The sequence below is a fragment of the Antennarius striatus genome, chromosome 10 (assembly GCF_040054535.1).
Source record: "Antennarius striatus isolate MH-2024 chromosome 10, ASM4005453v1, whole genome shotgun sequence".
NCBI lineage: Eukaryota > Metazoa > Chordata > Actinopteri > Lophiiformes > Antennariidae > Antennarius > Antennarius striatus.
In genome coordinates this window covers 15,010,419-15,024,812 of record NC_090785.1, presented here as the reverse complement: position 1 = coordinate 15,024,812, position 14,394 = coordinate 15,010,419, and the positions used below count along the sequence as shown (strand labels likewise).

The 14,394-nt window shown below is 40.1% G+C and overlaps 1 protein-coding gene across 4 annotated transcripts in view; it reads left to right on the top strand.

The window, feature by feature from the left end:
• Nucleotides 1–14,394, top strand: part of pdlim7 (PDZ and LIM domain 7) — a 30,029-nt gene continuing 15,635 nt past the window's right edge. For 3 of the 4 annotated variants that reach the window (XM_068324906.1, XM_068324904.1, XM_068324907.1), the window contains exons 1-3: nt 1–159; nt 2,271–2,369; nt 10,750–10,901. In XM_068324906.1, coding sequence (XP_068181007.1) covers nt 136–159; nt 2,271–2,369; nt 10,750–10,901 — 275 coding nt within the window. In that variant the 5' untranslated portion in view covers nt 1–135. Of the gene's footprint in view, nt 160–1,449; nt 1,608–2,270; nt 2,370–10,749; nt 10,902–14,394 lie in introns of those variants that run through there. The other variant, XM_068324905.1, reaches the window with a different exon arrangement.

The window sequence follows — 14,394 nt, the reverse complement described above, 5'->3', positions numbered from 1 at the left end:
CACTAAAAAAGAATTTGAAGGAACGATCCTGTTGCTCACCGAGGGGATCGACTGCGGCTTCCTGACGTCCGCTTTGAGGAAGTCTCAAAGTTTCGTCTTCCTGCCGAGCAACTTGTTTCTCCCGGACGGGTCGTGATGTCTGGCGAACGGGACGAAGAGGTAGGACGGACGTCTGGCGGAGCTGGTTTCTACCCAACTTATTCTTAGTGTTACTTTTTCTACGGGCTCTTTTCCTCGTACAACTTTGTGACCTGGACAAAGTGCTTTGAACGCACCATCCATCCAGTGCGCTGCAGACCTCTTTTGTTCGGGGGCTGTCTAGTTTTCTGGTCTCTTCTTCTTACTTGTTTTGAATGTTTCCTCTGCGCTTCTGCGGCTTCACCACCATTTATTGTCCACAGTGGACTCTTTAATTACCTGTTGCAAATTACTGTCTTGGAAATCAATTAAATGTAAGATATACGAGCTCGTAATTGTATTTTTTGTGTATTTGAGGACATGCAACAACTGGCATTGCAATTTCCTATAGGAATATTACAGTGGAACCACGGGAGATTATAAATAGCTATTCTAAAACCAGGGGCGTCCCTTAGATAAATGCCACAGGCACACTTTCATTTTTTATTGGTTTACGCTGATGATTGCTCCTCTTGCTCAGTGGGAAGATGATATTTAATTAACTTAAAATGCGTCTGGATTCATGCCTCTTTCTTCTATTGGTTTCTTTAAAATAACCACAAAAAAAAATTCAATTTGCAGTTCGTATCCCTCAGTAAAATTTCACCTGCATTTCTCGCTGCTGCTATTTGTCTTTCCATTTGTTTTTTGTCTGGAACTGTCTGTCCTATAATTGAATTTATGCACTCCTTGACTTTCTATTAGAGGAGGTGTAATATAAGAAAAGTGACAGAAAACTACATTTGTATGATTCGGAGTCTGGCACCAGCACATAAGTACAAAAAAAAAAAAGAATGCATATCAAATCCCTTACATGGATTTGTATTGAATTAGCAACTTTGCACATTTTTATGGGTCGGGTGTTATTTGGAGTTATTTACTTGTTGATCTGCTTTACTTAAAATAAGGACGAGTTTCTTTTTTTCTGTGTGAACTCATCTTATTCACCATCTTTAAGCTCCTCTGTTGCTTTAAGAACGTGATCTTTAAATATAATTGTGGGTTTGGTGGTACTGCACTTCATGCTTTCCTGATGGAATGTAAATTTCCATAAGCTTTGCTTCAGTTGTCGCGGCCCCTGGCCTCTCCTGTCCTAAAAAACATACAAAAACAACAACAATCAATTTTCTCCTATGTAGTAGGCCTTAGCCAGGATATAGGGGTAGCTGACATTCCCTCTCTGCGTCCTCCTCTACCACCCCCCCCCCTTCTTCTCTGTGACTCATGTGGGTGTTGTGCTGAAATAGTTTGGTGTAGTTTTACATTCCTTATATAGCCTCTGAGGAGTGAGGAGAGGCGAGGGCTCGCCTGTGTCACAGACGCTGTCGGGGGGTAGGGTTTGCCAACACAGAGAGAATCTGCTTGCCCCAGCTTACTCACTTTCTAGCTTTCACCCCGGTTAGGGCCATTGGCTGGCCCTTAAGGACAAGGTAGGTTTCCATGGCGTCTTGGGTAGCTTGCTGCTGATGACACAGTGTGATGACACCTGACAGGAGGAACTGTTTTAGTGAATTAGAGCTGCAGGTACAGGAAGCGATGGTAATAACTATACGAGCGAGGGACACAGCCTTTCATCTCAAGTTGCCTCTGCGTCTTAAAATGACCTGTTTTTGGTTACTGGCCATGAAGCGGTTTCCTTGGTATTCCAAAATTTTGTGGCTGAGAGCCAGCGCTGCCTAAAGAAAGAAAGAAATAAAGAAAGAAAGAAACTTGTTTGAATGATGAATCTGCTCTTTTGATTGTGCAATTGCAACAAAGGGGTTTTCAATGATTTATAATGTTGGACTCTGAGTTGGTGCTCTGTTAAAAAATTATGAGACAAGGGTAATAACCTATTAGTGTGTGTGCTGAATAATATAGGAGAGTTCATCCCAGTGGCAACTGGTATGTTTGGTCATATGGCAAAATATATAGAAATTCTTCATTAATTTCAGTTTGAATATTTGTAACATGATTATTTCTGAAGCACAGGTTTTCTGCAATTTCCAAACTATTTTATTGTCAGATTCTAAATAGATCGTGTGTTTTTGAAAAATGCAGGAAAGAGGCCTTCCTGCCTAATTGAGACCTTTTCCTCCTTTTTCTTCCTCAAGGCTATGAATGTATACTCAATAACCCTGGATGGCCCAGCACCTTGGGGCTTCAGGCTGCAGGGTGGCAAGGACTTCAGCATGCCCCTCACTGTGTCCAGGGTAAGAAACAATTTGTCTTTAGATTGAGTTTTTGTAAGTTTCTGCATCATCGTTGCCTTTTTCTTGAAGATTAAAGTGGATGATCACCCTGTGATATGTACACTCCTTATGTATGGTGCAAACCAATCATATTAGTTTGTCTGTATTCATAGCAATACTTGGACACAAGGACACGCTGTTGTTTTTTCACAGTGCTTTTAAATCTCCATGTTAGGTCATCACCTCTTCACTGAATGAATTTTCAAATACTCTATAAACTGCTGTCGCTTTAGAAGAGTGCAGCAGCCACTTTCCAGCCCTTATAAGTGCAGTTCAGTGCTGCTTTGCCTGGCAAACGCACAGAATCTCACATGTAGCCTCACACTCTTGCATACACATAAAATCATTCCAACATTTTTGCCAAGTCAAACATCTCGTATTCTGTCTTGCACTCATTTCCACTCAACATTGTTATATCGTTCCCTTGGAGTCTGGGGTGATCTATGAATGTTAGAATAGAGCTACATTTATTGTATCATCAATTCTGTTTTAAAATGTGTAATTTCCTGTTTTAGAGGTAATTAGGAGTGAATAGGTAAATATATGAGTCTCACAAGGTCTCCCAGACACTTTGATTTCTTGTTTTTTTCATGTCAAAATTTAGTCAGTTGTACCATTCAGCTTTCAGATGAAATGCACCGAGAAAACAAGACATTATTTTCTCTTGCCCTGATTAGTATGACCTACAGTGTTTACAGTATGTTGTAAGTGCATTGAACTGTGAGTCAAGGTGATGTCATCCTGTGGTGAAGGCAGCAGCCATCATCAGCCGTGTCAGCACATGTCTAGTATCTGCTGTCTTCTCTGGCAGGCATCAGTCTGAAACACAATGTTCTTCTTGGGTTATAGACAAGAAACATTTCCTTCTATTCCTTCTATGAAAGTCCCAACGCTTTTTAAACCCTTATCAGATGATCAGTCCCAAATAATATCTGTGTTTTTAATGGAATGCAAAACTTAGTTTTGGGGAACTTTGGTTCAAGGCATGCAGGGCATGTAGTGGAGTGAATTCATTGGGTGTGACTGTAGTTAATGAGCTTGACTAGTGGGAGGCAAGTTTTTCTGCAATCCAGGTACATTACACACGCGGATTACCATCCAAACTGATATAAATATGGCTTGAATTTTTTGTATTGCAAAGACTTTACCACTATTTTTCCTTTAAGACTGGAGTCTTAGCGACTGGTGGGTGTCTAATATCTATGAGGCTTGTTCCAGCAGTCTGCGGGGCCCCGGGGTGCATGAGTTATAAAGACATGACAGGTTATCTTTCTCTGCCTCTGAGACTGTTGGCTCTCCTCTGCAATTGTCATAAAAGACTGGACAGTGAATCACAGTCACAGAGGACGAAAACAACCCAATGAGGGGATGTAAACCTCAAAGATTTACAGCATCCCTTTAGTAACAGGAAGACAAAGTCAGGCCTCTGCTCTCTGGACTTACATTGGATGAATTTAGTGGGCGGTCTGTCTTTACTGGCTTGTAGCTGATGAGATAAGTATCTCAGACTAGCCAGTCAGTGAAAAGCAGTTGCACAGTGAAGAAAATGTGGATTGAGGGGACGAAGGGCTCCGTGAAACGGTTTAAGCCAAAGCCCAAGAGATTGACATTGATAGCTCCTGCAAGATCAATGCATTTAAGTGTTTCTTTGATTAGATGAGATGACTGAGATGTCTATTAGTGTTTCAATAGACCTCTCACCATATGCTATTAGACTACTGTGTCACATGTGGACATGACCTCAAACATGACATGACTTCTATGTTTCTTGTTAGATTTGTATGTGTGGCTGTTTAGTTAAAGACGACACCAACATCTTAACTAACATGAAGCCACAATAAAGATGTTCTCTCTGTCATTATAAGACTTAAGACCTCAGTGCCCAAGCTGAATGAAGTGATAAATATCAAGACATATTGAGACTATTTGCTGCAATTTATGGTGAAGCTGCTGTTTTGGCCTTGTAGTTTGCTCTCTGCGTAGGCAGGTCCTACACTCACAGAGACGGTGAACGAGGTGAAGATAAAGCGCTCTCAGATGGATTTTTCAACAATGAATCCCTCCATGAATCCAGGTATGGAAGAATATCTCCGGTTCTGCCTTAGATTGGTGTGAGAACAGTTTGGCTTCGATATGAAAAACAGAGAAGACTTTGTTTACCTGAAAAAACCAGTTTGTAGTCCATGTTTAGGAAATGTGACTTTGAGAAAGAAGAAAAACATGACTGGTTATATATTGCCTGCCTTAGGAATGAATGACACTGTGTGTTTGTGCCTAATTTGATATTTATGATATTATAATATTTACCTCGTTAAGATTCCATTATTTGAACATCTTTGAGTATGAGTTCACTTCTGATCAATTATCATTAGGCGTTATGAATTTTTCATTTCAGAAGTAGACAATAATATTGTTTATTGCAGTTGTTTCTGGGAGAACTTTGCCAGAAATGTTATTTGTAATATTAGAGTTCCTAGTCCTTTTTGTATTATTTGAGAAAGGTGTGTGTGTCTGTGGCTCGTTGCCTCTTAAGTGTGAGTTGGCGTATGTTTCCACGCTTCATGAATGCTCTAGTTTCTGTCCCACCTATGTCTGTGAGCCTGGAAAGCTGCGCTTTCTCAGCATTCCAGAGATTTTTCTCATATCCACCCCGTTGCTGCCAACAGACGATCCTCTTCCTCCTTTGTGTGTCAAATTTGCCTTCTACACTCTTTTATTGCGAGTCTGATGGTCACCCCCCCCTCCCAATTTCACTGGAATATTTAACAGGAACAACAGAGGAAAACACTGCAGACTATGCCAACACAAACTGCTAAGCCACTGTGAAAGAAACTTAGAATAATATGTACACACCCATTTATCATCTGAAAATATATGTACATAACTTTTGACCTTTTTCAACGTTGGTACACAACTTTTAGTTTTCCTATTTCTTGTGTCGGTAGATGCATACAATCTTCTGACCAGCAAAATGATTAAAGCGTTCTCTTGACTTTTCACCATCCCAAAGGAAAGGGACATGAAATAATGAGAAAGCAATGCCTTTTTCTCTTTGACTGAATGTCATTATCCCTTTTTCAGACGGTCACAGCGATACTGGGCCCAGTTGTATGTGTCAGTGGACCCGACTTGTTGACCCTCCTCCCAGGCTGGAATGAGCACACACTGATGCTGCCTGGCAGTGGAGAACGGATATTTCTGTTGGGAATTTAATGTTATTGGCAGTCATGTGGCTTTTTAAAGGGCACAATTTACACTTTCGTGAAGTTTAGGCATTTGCTTGTATCAAACTTTAGGAATACTTTGTTTTATAATAACCACCAAGCCTCTTCTTAGCAGAAGACACTATTAGCTCGGTCATCCATTGTAATTCCATGGTATAATCCTAGTGCTGTTGTTCACTTTTTAATTTCTCGATTTAACTTCGTTAATAAAGCCTATGATGAAAAGTGTCTAACTATGATTGTTTTGTCCGTGACTAAAAGGAGATAAAGACAAAACTGCTATCATTAAACTCTGAGCCTGAATCAATATGCGTTATCATGGCTAAAAAAAACACATGTTTTGTTCTAAACAAAAACTTTACCAAATTCTCTTGTTCTTGCCATCCACAAAAGTTATTCTGGTGTTGGTGTCTGTAGCCGTTTAATTTCCTGTGTTGCGCCGGCAGATGTAGGAGCCACTGGCGCCCCACAGGCTCATCTCACTGGCTCTGGTGCAGAGGTGGAGGGCGTGATAGCACTTAATGGTAAACTAGGCCTGGTCAATGGGAAGCCAGAGGAAATTGGAGATCCTGACATGTAAATTGCCTGTCTGACCTGGGTATCGGTCGATCTATCTGGTAACTGGTTTTCTCCAACGTATCTGTCAGGATAGCTGCCACTCCGAGTTTGACAGTTTTATCTGCTAAAGTGAATAATTAGAGGTTTTGGGGCCAAAATGATCTCAACCCAGCCTCAGACTTTAAATGGGCAAGAAGCCCAGCTTGTTCAGGGGGCTCGGGTATGGTTCAAGATAAAAATGCACATTAGCAAATGTTCAAAACCCGTAATGTTTTCGTTAAACAGACCTTTTTGACAAGGAATTTTAGTCATTCAGTCTGTTTTTCTTAATAAAATAAGATAAGCAAAAAATATTGTTTTTGATTTGGTCGCACCAGGACGTTGCAGGGTAAAAATGGGGGACTGCTATTTTTGGTGAAACATGAGGGCGACTACAAAGGTAGGTCAAAATAGCTGATAAGTCACGGTGATATGGACAAAATTTCAAAGCTGTGTACATGAGTTTATGTGAATCGGTTGAATTTATTTGAACCGTTATGATTATAACTTTACAACTTTATGGAGGGACTGAAACCTTTCATATCACCATGATGTCATGGAATAGACAAAACCCTTTTTCACTGACTGAAACAAAACATGATAATGATGAGTAACTGATTAAAAAGTCGTAACATTGTTCACAGGTCAGGATAAATACTAAATAAATACTAAACCCATATGAATGGGTCAAACATAGGTTCAAAATCCAGCAGGCCCTCATCAACATTTCCATCTATGAAAGTTGACCTCTGGAAATCTTGAGCTGCCTGATTTGATTTCAAGCCCGACCCCAGAAACGGCATCTGTGAATTTATCCTTTTCAAAGAGTTGTTTCATCTTTTTTTTTTATTGCACATCTGTGACCTTGAGAAGATGAGATCTGTAAAATTGTATATGTGTTAGCACATCTGCTCAGATATCCAGTTTCAACCAGAAAAACACAAAAGGTTGGAGGCAAGATGTCATCATCACGAGTTTTAATGCTGTCTCATTTAAATCAACTCCGGTGTGAAGCAACAGATGAAGCAGCTCATCTGAGGAATTCTTCAATCTATCTGCCCCAGATTGCTCATGCCATGTCGATTCCATAAACATTACAATTCCGTAACTGAGAATCCCAGGAATCATCTGGTTTCCGTTGGCAACCACATGCTGCAATGCTGAAATCAAACGTTTGGAGGAAATCACAGATGATGTCATGTCAATTCACGAGTGAGTTAATAATGATTTTTCCACAACCACAGCTGGATGTGTCTTCAGGCCTAATATTCCTGCTTCTCTGTCTGACCTGCAGATCATTTATTGATCTTACTCTTATATGCTTTAAACTCTCCTTCTTTCTCTCTCTCACACCCAAGCTCTTCTCATAGGGGTTAATTAATAATTCAGTCCTTACTGATAGATTGCCCACAGGGGGCATTTTTTTGTCTGACTAGTTGGATGTGAATGTGTTGTGTTGTGATCAGAGCAGCCATGTTTTGAGGGGAATTATTGCAACTGTTTTACAGCAGTCTATGGGGGGGAGCACATACTTGCAGGTTCAGTTTTCCATTTCTCAGAGGGATATTTATGGCTTGCATCAGCTGCGCCGTGTGAATGATGTAAGGACAGAGTGTCTCTCAGCCCTCAAATAGCTGTGGAAAGAATAAAAGTGAGCTGGTGCAGAGTTACATGGTTACATCTGCTGATAACCTTTAGTGCACTATTAAAATACCTAAAAACAAAATTTTCTAGGGTGGACTACGGCACAATTTTTGGCTTGGTCAAAAGAAATGGCTTCCATTGTGACTTGGTACCATTGCATTTTGCATGGCTGCAATAACGTACTAACACAGCTCTGTACATGTGGCCTGCAAAAGAAAAGACCTCCAGACCAGGCTGATTAAAAGGAAGGCTAGCCGTGCAGTTGCAAATGTCTTGCTATTAATGTGATCCGAGTATGCAAATCGTATTCGCACAGGATCATTTATAAGAAGATGGATCGGCTTCACGGTCGTTACGCGTGTCAGCTGAATACCACATGAGAAAGCCATCATTGTCACTTTAATACTACATGAAATTGCTGTAGCTCGTGGCTGTGCAGTCATGTAATCTCCCTGCTTGTTTAGAACACTGCATTCAACATATTTTCCAATGTCCTTCGGCCTATTGACAAACTTCTGGGGGGTATCGGGTTTCTGTCGGCCCCCTACCAACCAAACGTCTGAGCGCAGCAACTTTAATTGCTGCCTTCTCAAGTGAGGGAGCAGCTGCACTCTGAACCTGAGCCAGGAGCACAGGTGTCTGTGTCCATCAGTACACACACACACACACACACACACACACACACACACACACACACACACACGCTCTTCCAGTCTATGTTCCAGCTGCAGTTGCAGCCGCTTCATATTCACTTTCTTTTTCTTTTTTACCTCTTCTTGTACATTGAGGAATATAATTCAGTAATGGTTTTACGATGTTTAAATTAGTAACAAATCGAAAGCTCCTTCTTTATGTGTTCCATAAAACTGAATCCTCTCAGTGAACCACCCTCAGACAAATGCTCATTGATTTAAAATGTCTTGATGGTAGTGTGAGTAATCTCCATAATCTCCCATGGGAGGTGTAGTGACTGTATGCCTGACAATTTTCCTATTCATCACACCAACGGGTGAACCTATGTCTGGAATAATGGAAATTACTGTTTTCCTTGATTTCCCCTTTTTACCTGTTAGCAAGATTACACCAAAACCATCAGACAAGTTGTCTTCAGACTGGGGATATGACTTTAAAAAGAACTTATTACATTTTAGAATGGATACAGATTTCATGGAATTTCACTTTCCGTATCAAATAGGGACAGGTCATTTTTAGCATTTCCATTTTTACTCATCCATTACTTGAAGGATTACCATTAAACTGGGTGGAAGGGTGGGACATGTCCCATGGAGGAATTCATTTCATTTTGGAGCAGATGAATGACCATTTTGAACTTTTCCGGTATATTTTTTCATATACATAAAAAACTTAATGGGTTTTCTTCAAATGATGAAAAAGGGACAAAACCTGAGGACAGCTGTCTTAATTGTTCTCACGTAGTGTGATTAGCAGCAGAGTTTCATTTAAGAGGCACTGTTGGGCCTTTGTGAAAGTATGTACTTTGTTCCAGTTGTGGGTAAAATAACAAGGTGTTATAGTTCAGTACAAGCAGTGAAAAGGCTGCTGTAGTTTGCTGTAGTCAAGCTCATTGTCATTATGCCAGGTTGTTCCCCTTTCAGGGTATGTCACTCATTTTCATTCACAGTTGTTTTTCACCAACTTTTAAGTTCTTTCCAAATTAAAGAAATGTTCTTTCCCAATTGCTTTCACTCAGTGCAAATCAAAGGCAATACTTGAACTTGGCTGTAATGGAAATTCTTGGAATGCCTCTGGGAATGCATTTCTTCCTATTTTTAGCCTTCTTTTCTGTTTTCATTCAAGGCAGGTACGCCTTTGTCTTCATTGGGGTGCGGGGTACTTTTTCAGTCTCAGCTGTCATCAGTTTACGGAGCATATTACCTCACCACTCATGCGAGTGTTTATGTTTAATGTGCAGAATCATAGTCGCAAGCATGATAGCTAAGCTGAATATTTATTGAACTGCTGAGTCTTGGGCGCTTTTGATGAGCTAACATTTTCAGGGATTTGTGACTCCAGAATAATCTAAGTTGAGTGTTTTTATTTTTCCATAAATCCTTGCTTTTGTTGACTTATCTCACTTTGAACCCTTTGTGCCTTTACTATCTGCTTTCTTTTACCCAGTTAGGGAACCTGAGTAATCCCTTACTAAACATTATTCAGCGTCTCTGCATAGTAAAATACACAATGGAAAGCGTAGCATGTAGAAAGGCATTAAGATCCACCTGTTTGTAACCAGAATCCAGACCTTTGCTCTGATTTGTCTGATGTCTACATGACAGCCCAGAATGGATGATGTCACTCTTCTGTAAGTGAAACTAGTCGATGACTTACCTGTGCTGATGAGACAGGAAAAGCCATTCCAGTAAATTATGTGCTTATTTGTAACATATGGTTCCTGTCTGCAGCTCACAAGAGTTCTTTTCATAGTCTGAAGTCACATCTGCAGTAAATCATATGCTGATGACTGATGACATCATGATGACCTATAATGCCTGTTCCTGATAGTGTTGAGTGAAATATTTCCCTGGCTTGTCAGACACAGACACTGAGTCCCCCCGACTTGATCATTAAGTGGTCTTAAGAGACTTGACTTGCCTTTTTTGTGATTGCATTTCCTGTGTTTTGTTGGGAATTTCTGATATGTCAAGATAACAGAAAGTAATGAAATCACACAATAAAAAAGTTGAATACTTTTGAGACCATGACCTGCCAACTTGGTTAACAAAACAAAAGTTTTACATTGCAGAATTGAAATGTCAGTTCAATATTTTTTGACTGATTAAAGGTTTATGTTCTTTTAGACTTCTATAAGTGCCTGTAACTTCTATCTGGTGCTCTTCCTGTGTTTTTTTCTCCAGCTGACCCCAGGAGGGAAGGCAGCTCAGGCTGGTGTCGGGGTGGGCGATTGGGTGGTGTCTATCAATGACTCTAATGCAGAGGACATGACCCATGTGGAGGCACAGAACAAGATTAGAGCAGCAACAGACTCCCTCACCCTCACCCTCAGCAAGTAAGTCATCTGGCAATGCATGATGCAAAAAACCCCCTGCATGATCACTCACCCTCCTTTTTTATCTCGATCAGTCGGAGCCACATAAATCACCAAAAAGCATATCCTCCTTCATTCTTTAGAGAGATAGAATACCTTAATGTCCTTGAAATTTGTCTCTGTACCACAGATAGTTGCAAAACACATTGGTATTCAAGTTATCACCACACACATTGCATTATTTCATGCCTTCTTTGAGTTAGATTGATTTTTGGCTGAGATTTAGGCTTGAATTTCTTTTTACTCATAAGTCACAGTTCCAATACTAAATGCTGTCATAATGTAATTATTTTTGCTGGTGACGGTTTAAATCATTTTCCTTTCTTTGTCTATTACAATAGTTATATATCATACAGACTTTTGTGGATTTTGGTGAAAAGTTAGCTTAAGTAAGAAGCAGTGTTTCTGGACACTGAGATGTTTTTGTAACCAGTTTTCCTGGATTCCTGGTGTAACCTGCAATTTTCATGAAGACTTACCAAATCATTCAAGATGCCACATTTTCTCCACTAAACTTTTAATACTCATTCTTCAATTTGTTTTTATCAGAATTCTTCCCATCTCAAGAGCATTTAGGTAGTTTGTTCTGAATTTGTAACGCTGTGACCTGAAATAGATTGCAGCCACATTTAATAGATAGATACCGTACAGTTTGGAGTAGCTCAGTCCACGAGTACTTGTGGACAAGTGTAGAGAGTGGACTGGTACCTGGAGAGATGTCAAATTGGCACTGCAGAGGTGCCCTTGAGCAAAGTACTGAAACCCCCCCCCCCAAACTGCTGTCAATCACTTCACCATCTCTCTCCACAGTTGCATGTCTGTAGGCCGTGTGTGTGTGTGTGTGTGTGTGTGTGTGTGTGTGTGTGTGTGTGTGTGTGTCTGCGTGCGCACGCTCTCTGGCTTATGTGTGTAATATACGTATATTCTAGAGTGTAAAAACAATTGCCCCACTGGGGATTAATAATGTGTAATAATTCTTCTTTATAAACTAACTGGCTGCCTTAACTTATGCTTGGTTTGCACAAGCAGAATAAAACTTCTTTTCCTTTCGGCTTTTCCCTTCAGGGGTCGCCACAGTGAATCAGTTGCCTCCGTATAACCCTGTCTTTCCCAATTGCTCTTCTCTCACACCAACTACCTTCATGTCCTCTTTCACTACATCCATAAACCTCCTCTTTGGTCTTCCTCTAGGCCTCCTGCCTGGCAGTTCAAAACTCAGCATCCTTCTACCAATATATTCACTATCTCTCCTCTGGACATGTCCAAACCATCTCAGTCTGGCCTCTCTGACTTTATCTCCAAAACCTCTAACATGTGCTGTCCCTCTGATGTACTCATTCCTGATTCTATCCTTCCTGGTCACTCCCAGAGAGAACCTCAGCATCTTCATCTCTGCTACCTCCAGCTCTGCCTCCTGTCTTTTCCTCAGTGACACTGTCTCTAGACCAAACAACATCGCTGGTCTCACCACAGTTTTGTACACCTTTCCTTTTTTAGCTGAAACTCTTCTATCACACATCACACCTGACACTTTCCTCCACCCGTTCCATCCTGCCTGTACACGCTTCTTCACCTCTTTTCCACACTCTCCATCGCTCTGGACTGTTGACCCTAAGTACTTAAAATTCTCCACCTTCTTGATCTCTTCTCCTGGTAACCTCACTCTTCCACTTGGGTCCCTCTCATTCACACACATGTAGTCTGTCTTACTGCGGCTAACCTTCATTCCTCTCCTTTCCAGGACAAAACTCCACCTCTCTAGCTTCTCCTCCACCTGTTCCCTGCTCTTACAAGCAGAATAAATGCTGTCCAATATTAAAATATTTCAGTGATTGTGTTTTGTTGCTTTTTTCAAATTTTCTTGAAGATACCCAGTGTCTCTATTCCTGATAGTTTAATATTACCATGATAATCTGGTTCTGTCATCCTCTGGATGAGAGACCAGCCCTAGGTAGTCCACAACATTATATGAAGGTTCAGCAATTTTCCATCAAATGAAAGCACTTTGTTTTGAAGAATGAGTTGGGAAAAATCAATGTCTTTAATTTGCTCGACTCACTTTAATTATCGTTGGATAACCTTCACACAGGGTGTATATTTACTCACATAACTTACGCCACAAATTCTTGACTGCTAAATTATTTGGAGTACAAGCTAAAGTGTTTCATCAGGAATGTAATTATAAGAAATAAGGTTCCTCTGATATGTCATTCACTGGCACTAGATATTGCATCAGGGTGCCAACATTTCAAATTATAACACACATTAATGTCTTTGGAGACATTTTTTATTGTACTATTTTGCCGTAAAACAGGAAGGTTTATGTCAAGTCATCGTGTCTCATTTTGATTTTGTGATGCTCAAAGGTAAAGAGGTTGTGTTTACAGCTGTAACACCTCTATTTTCACATCGCCTTTATTACTTGTAGCCTGTCCAGAGACTCGACCGTTATGAAACATCTTCTTTGTTCATTAATTGTATTGAGAATCAAAACAGCTGCAGGTTATTTAAGACTTTTCCAGAAGACAAGCCAGAACATAAATTGTTACATTCAGCTTTGGAGATCAAGGTGGAGATTTGCTTCATATTGTTCTCCATATGCCCGGCTCCTTTCACATTCATGTAGTTTACAGCTATCTCTGCACACATCTCTAAATCTAGGGGGTCTTACCAGTTCATGTTTCTCTGCCAAACATTAGCTGCTTCTCATATGTGAGGATTTGGTGCTTTTCTTTGTCAAAAATGATAAGTGACTGGATATTTTCTGCTTTGGACTCCTAGTCAGACAAAAAAGACAACTTTATTTGGAAATGCTGGAAATTGTAAGAATATTTTCCCATTTTTTTTGGACATGGGCACATTAATCAGTAGAAAAAAAAAGTACTATAGTACAGCCTAAATTGATATAACCGATGAGAAAAAAAAACACTAAGTAGAGAGAAGAAGACAAGCAGGAATGATCGTGGGTGGATGGAGGGTGAGGATGTTAAACCGCCGGGATCAAAAGCAGATTTGAAAGTACCAAAAGATATCTGAAAAGATCAAGATCTTGCTGGCATGTAGTTTTTTCTGCAGATAGTGGTCACACTAGATTTTAACCTCCTAAATCCCTCAAATGGGTGCATGTTTTGGAGTAAGAATAAAAAAGATGGATGGAAAATGAACATTCATTTCTCATACTGTAGGGTGCTGTGATTATTTCCTTTTGAGGTATATATTGTATACCATCAAGTTGGCCGACCATATTTTTCTTGTAAGGACATAAACAGAAAATGAAAGGCAGAAAAATCGTTCCTGTGCATTTAATTTCCACACATATTCATCACAAAGCAACATAAAAAAATAGAACAAATATCATATATTTACCTCCATAAATGTCACTGATTTTAAAAAATAATTGCCTGTTTCAACAATGGAAGACAGGAAAAACAATGCTTTTCCACTGGTAATCAGA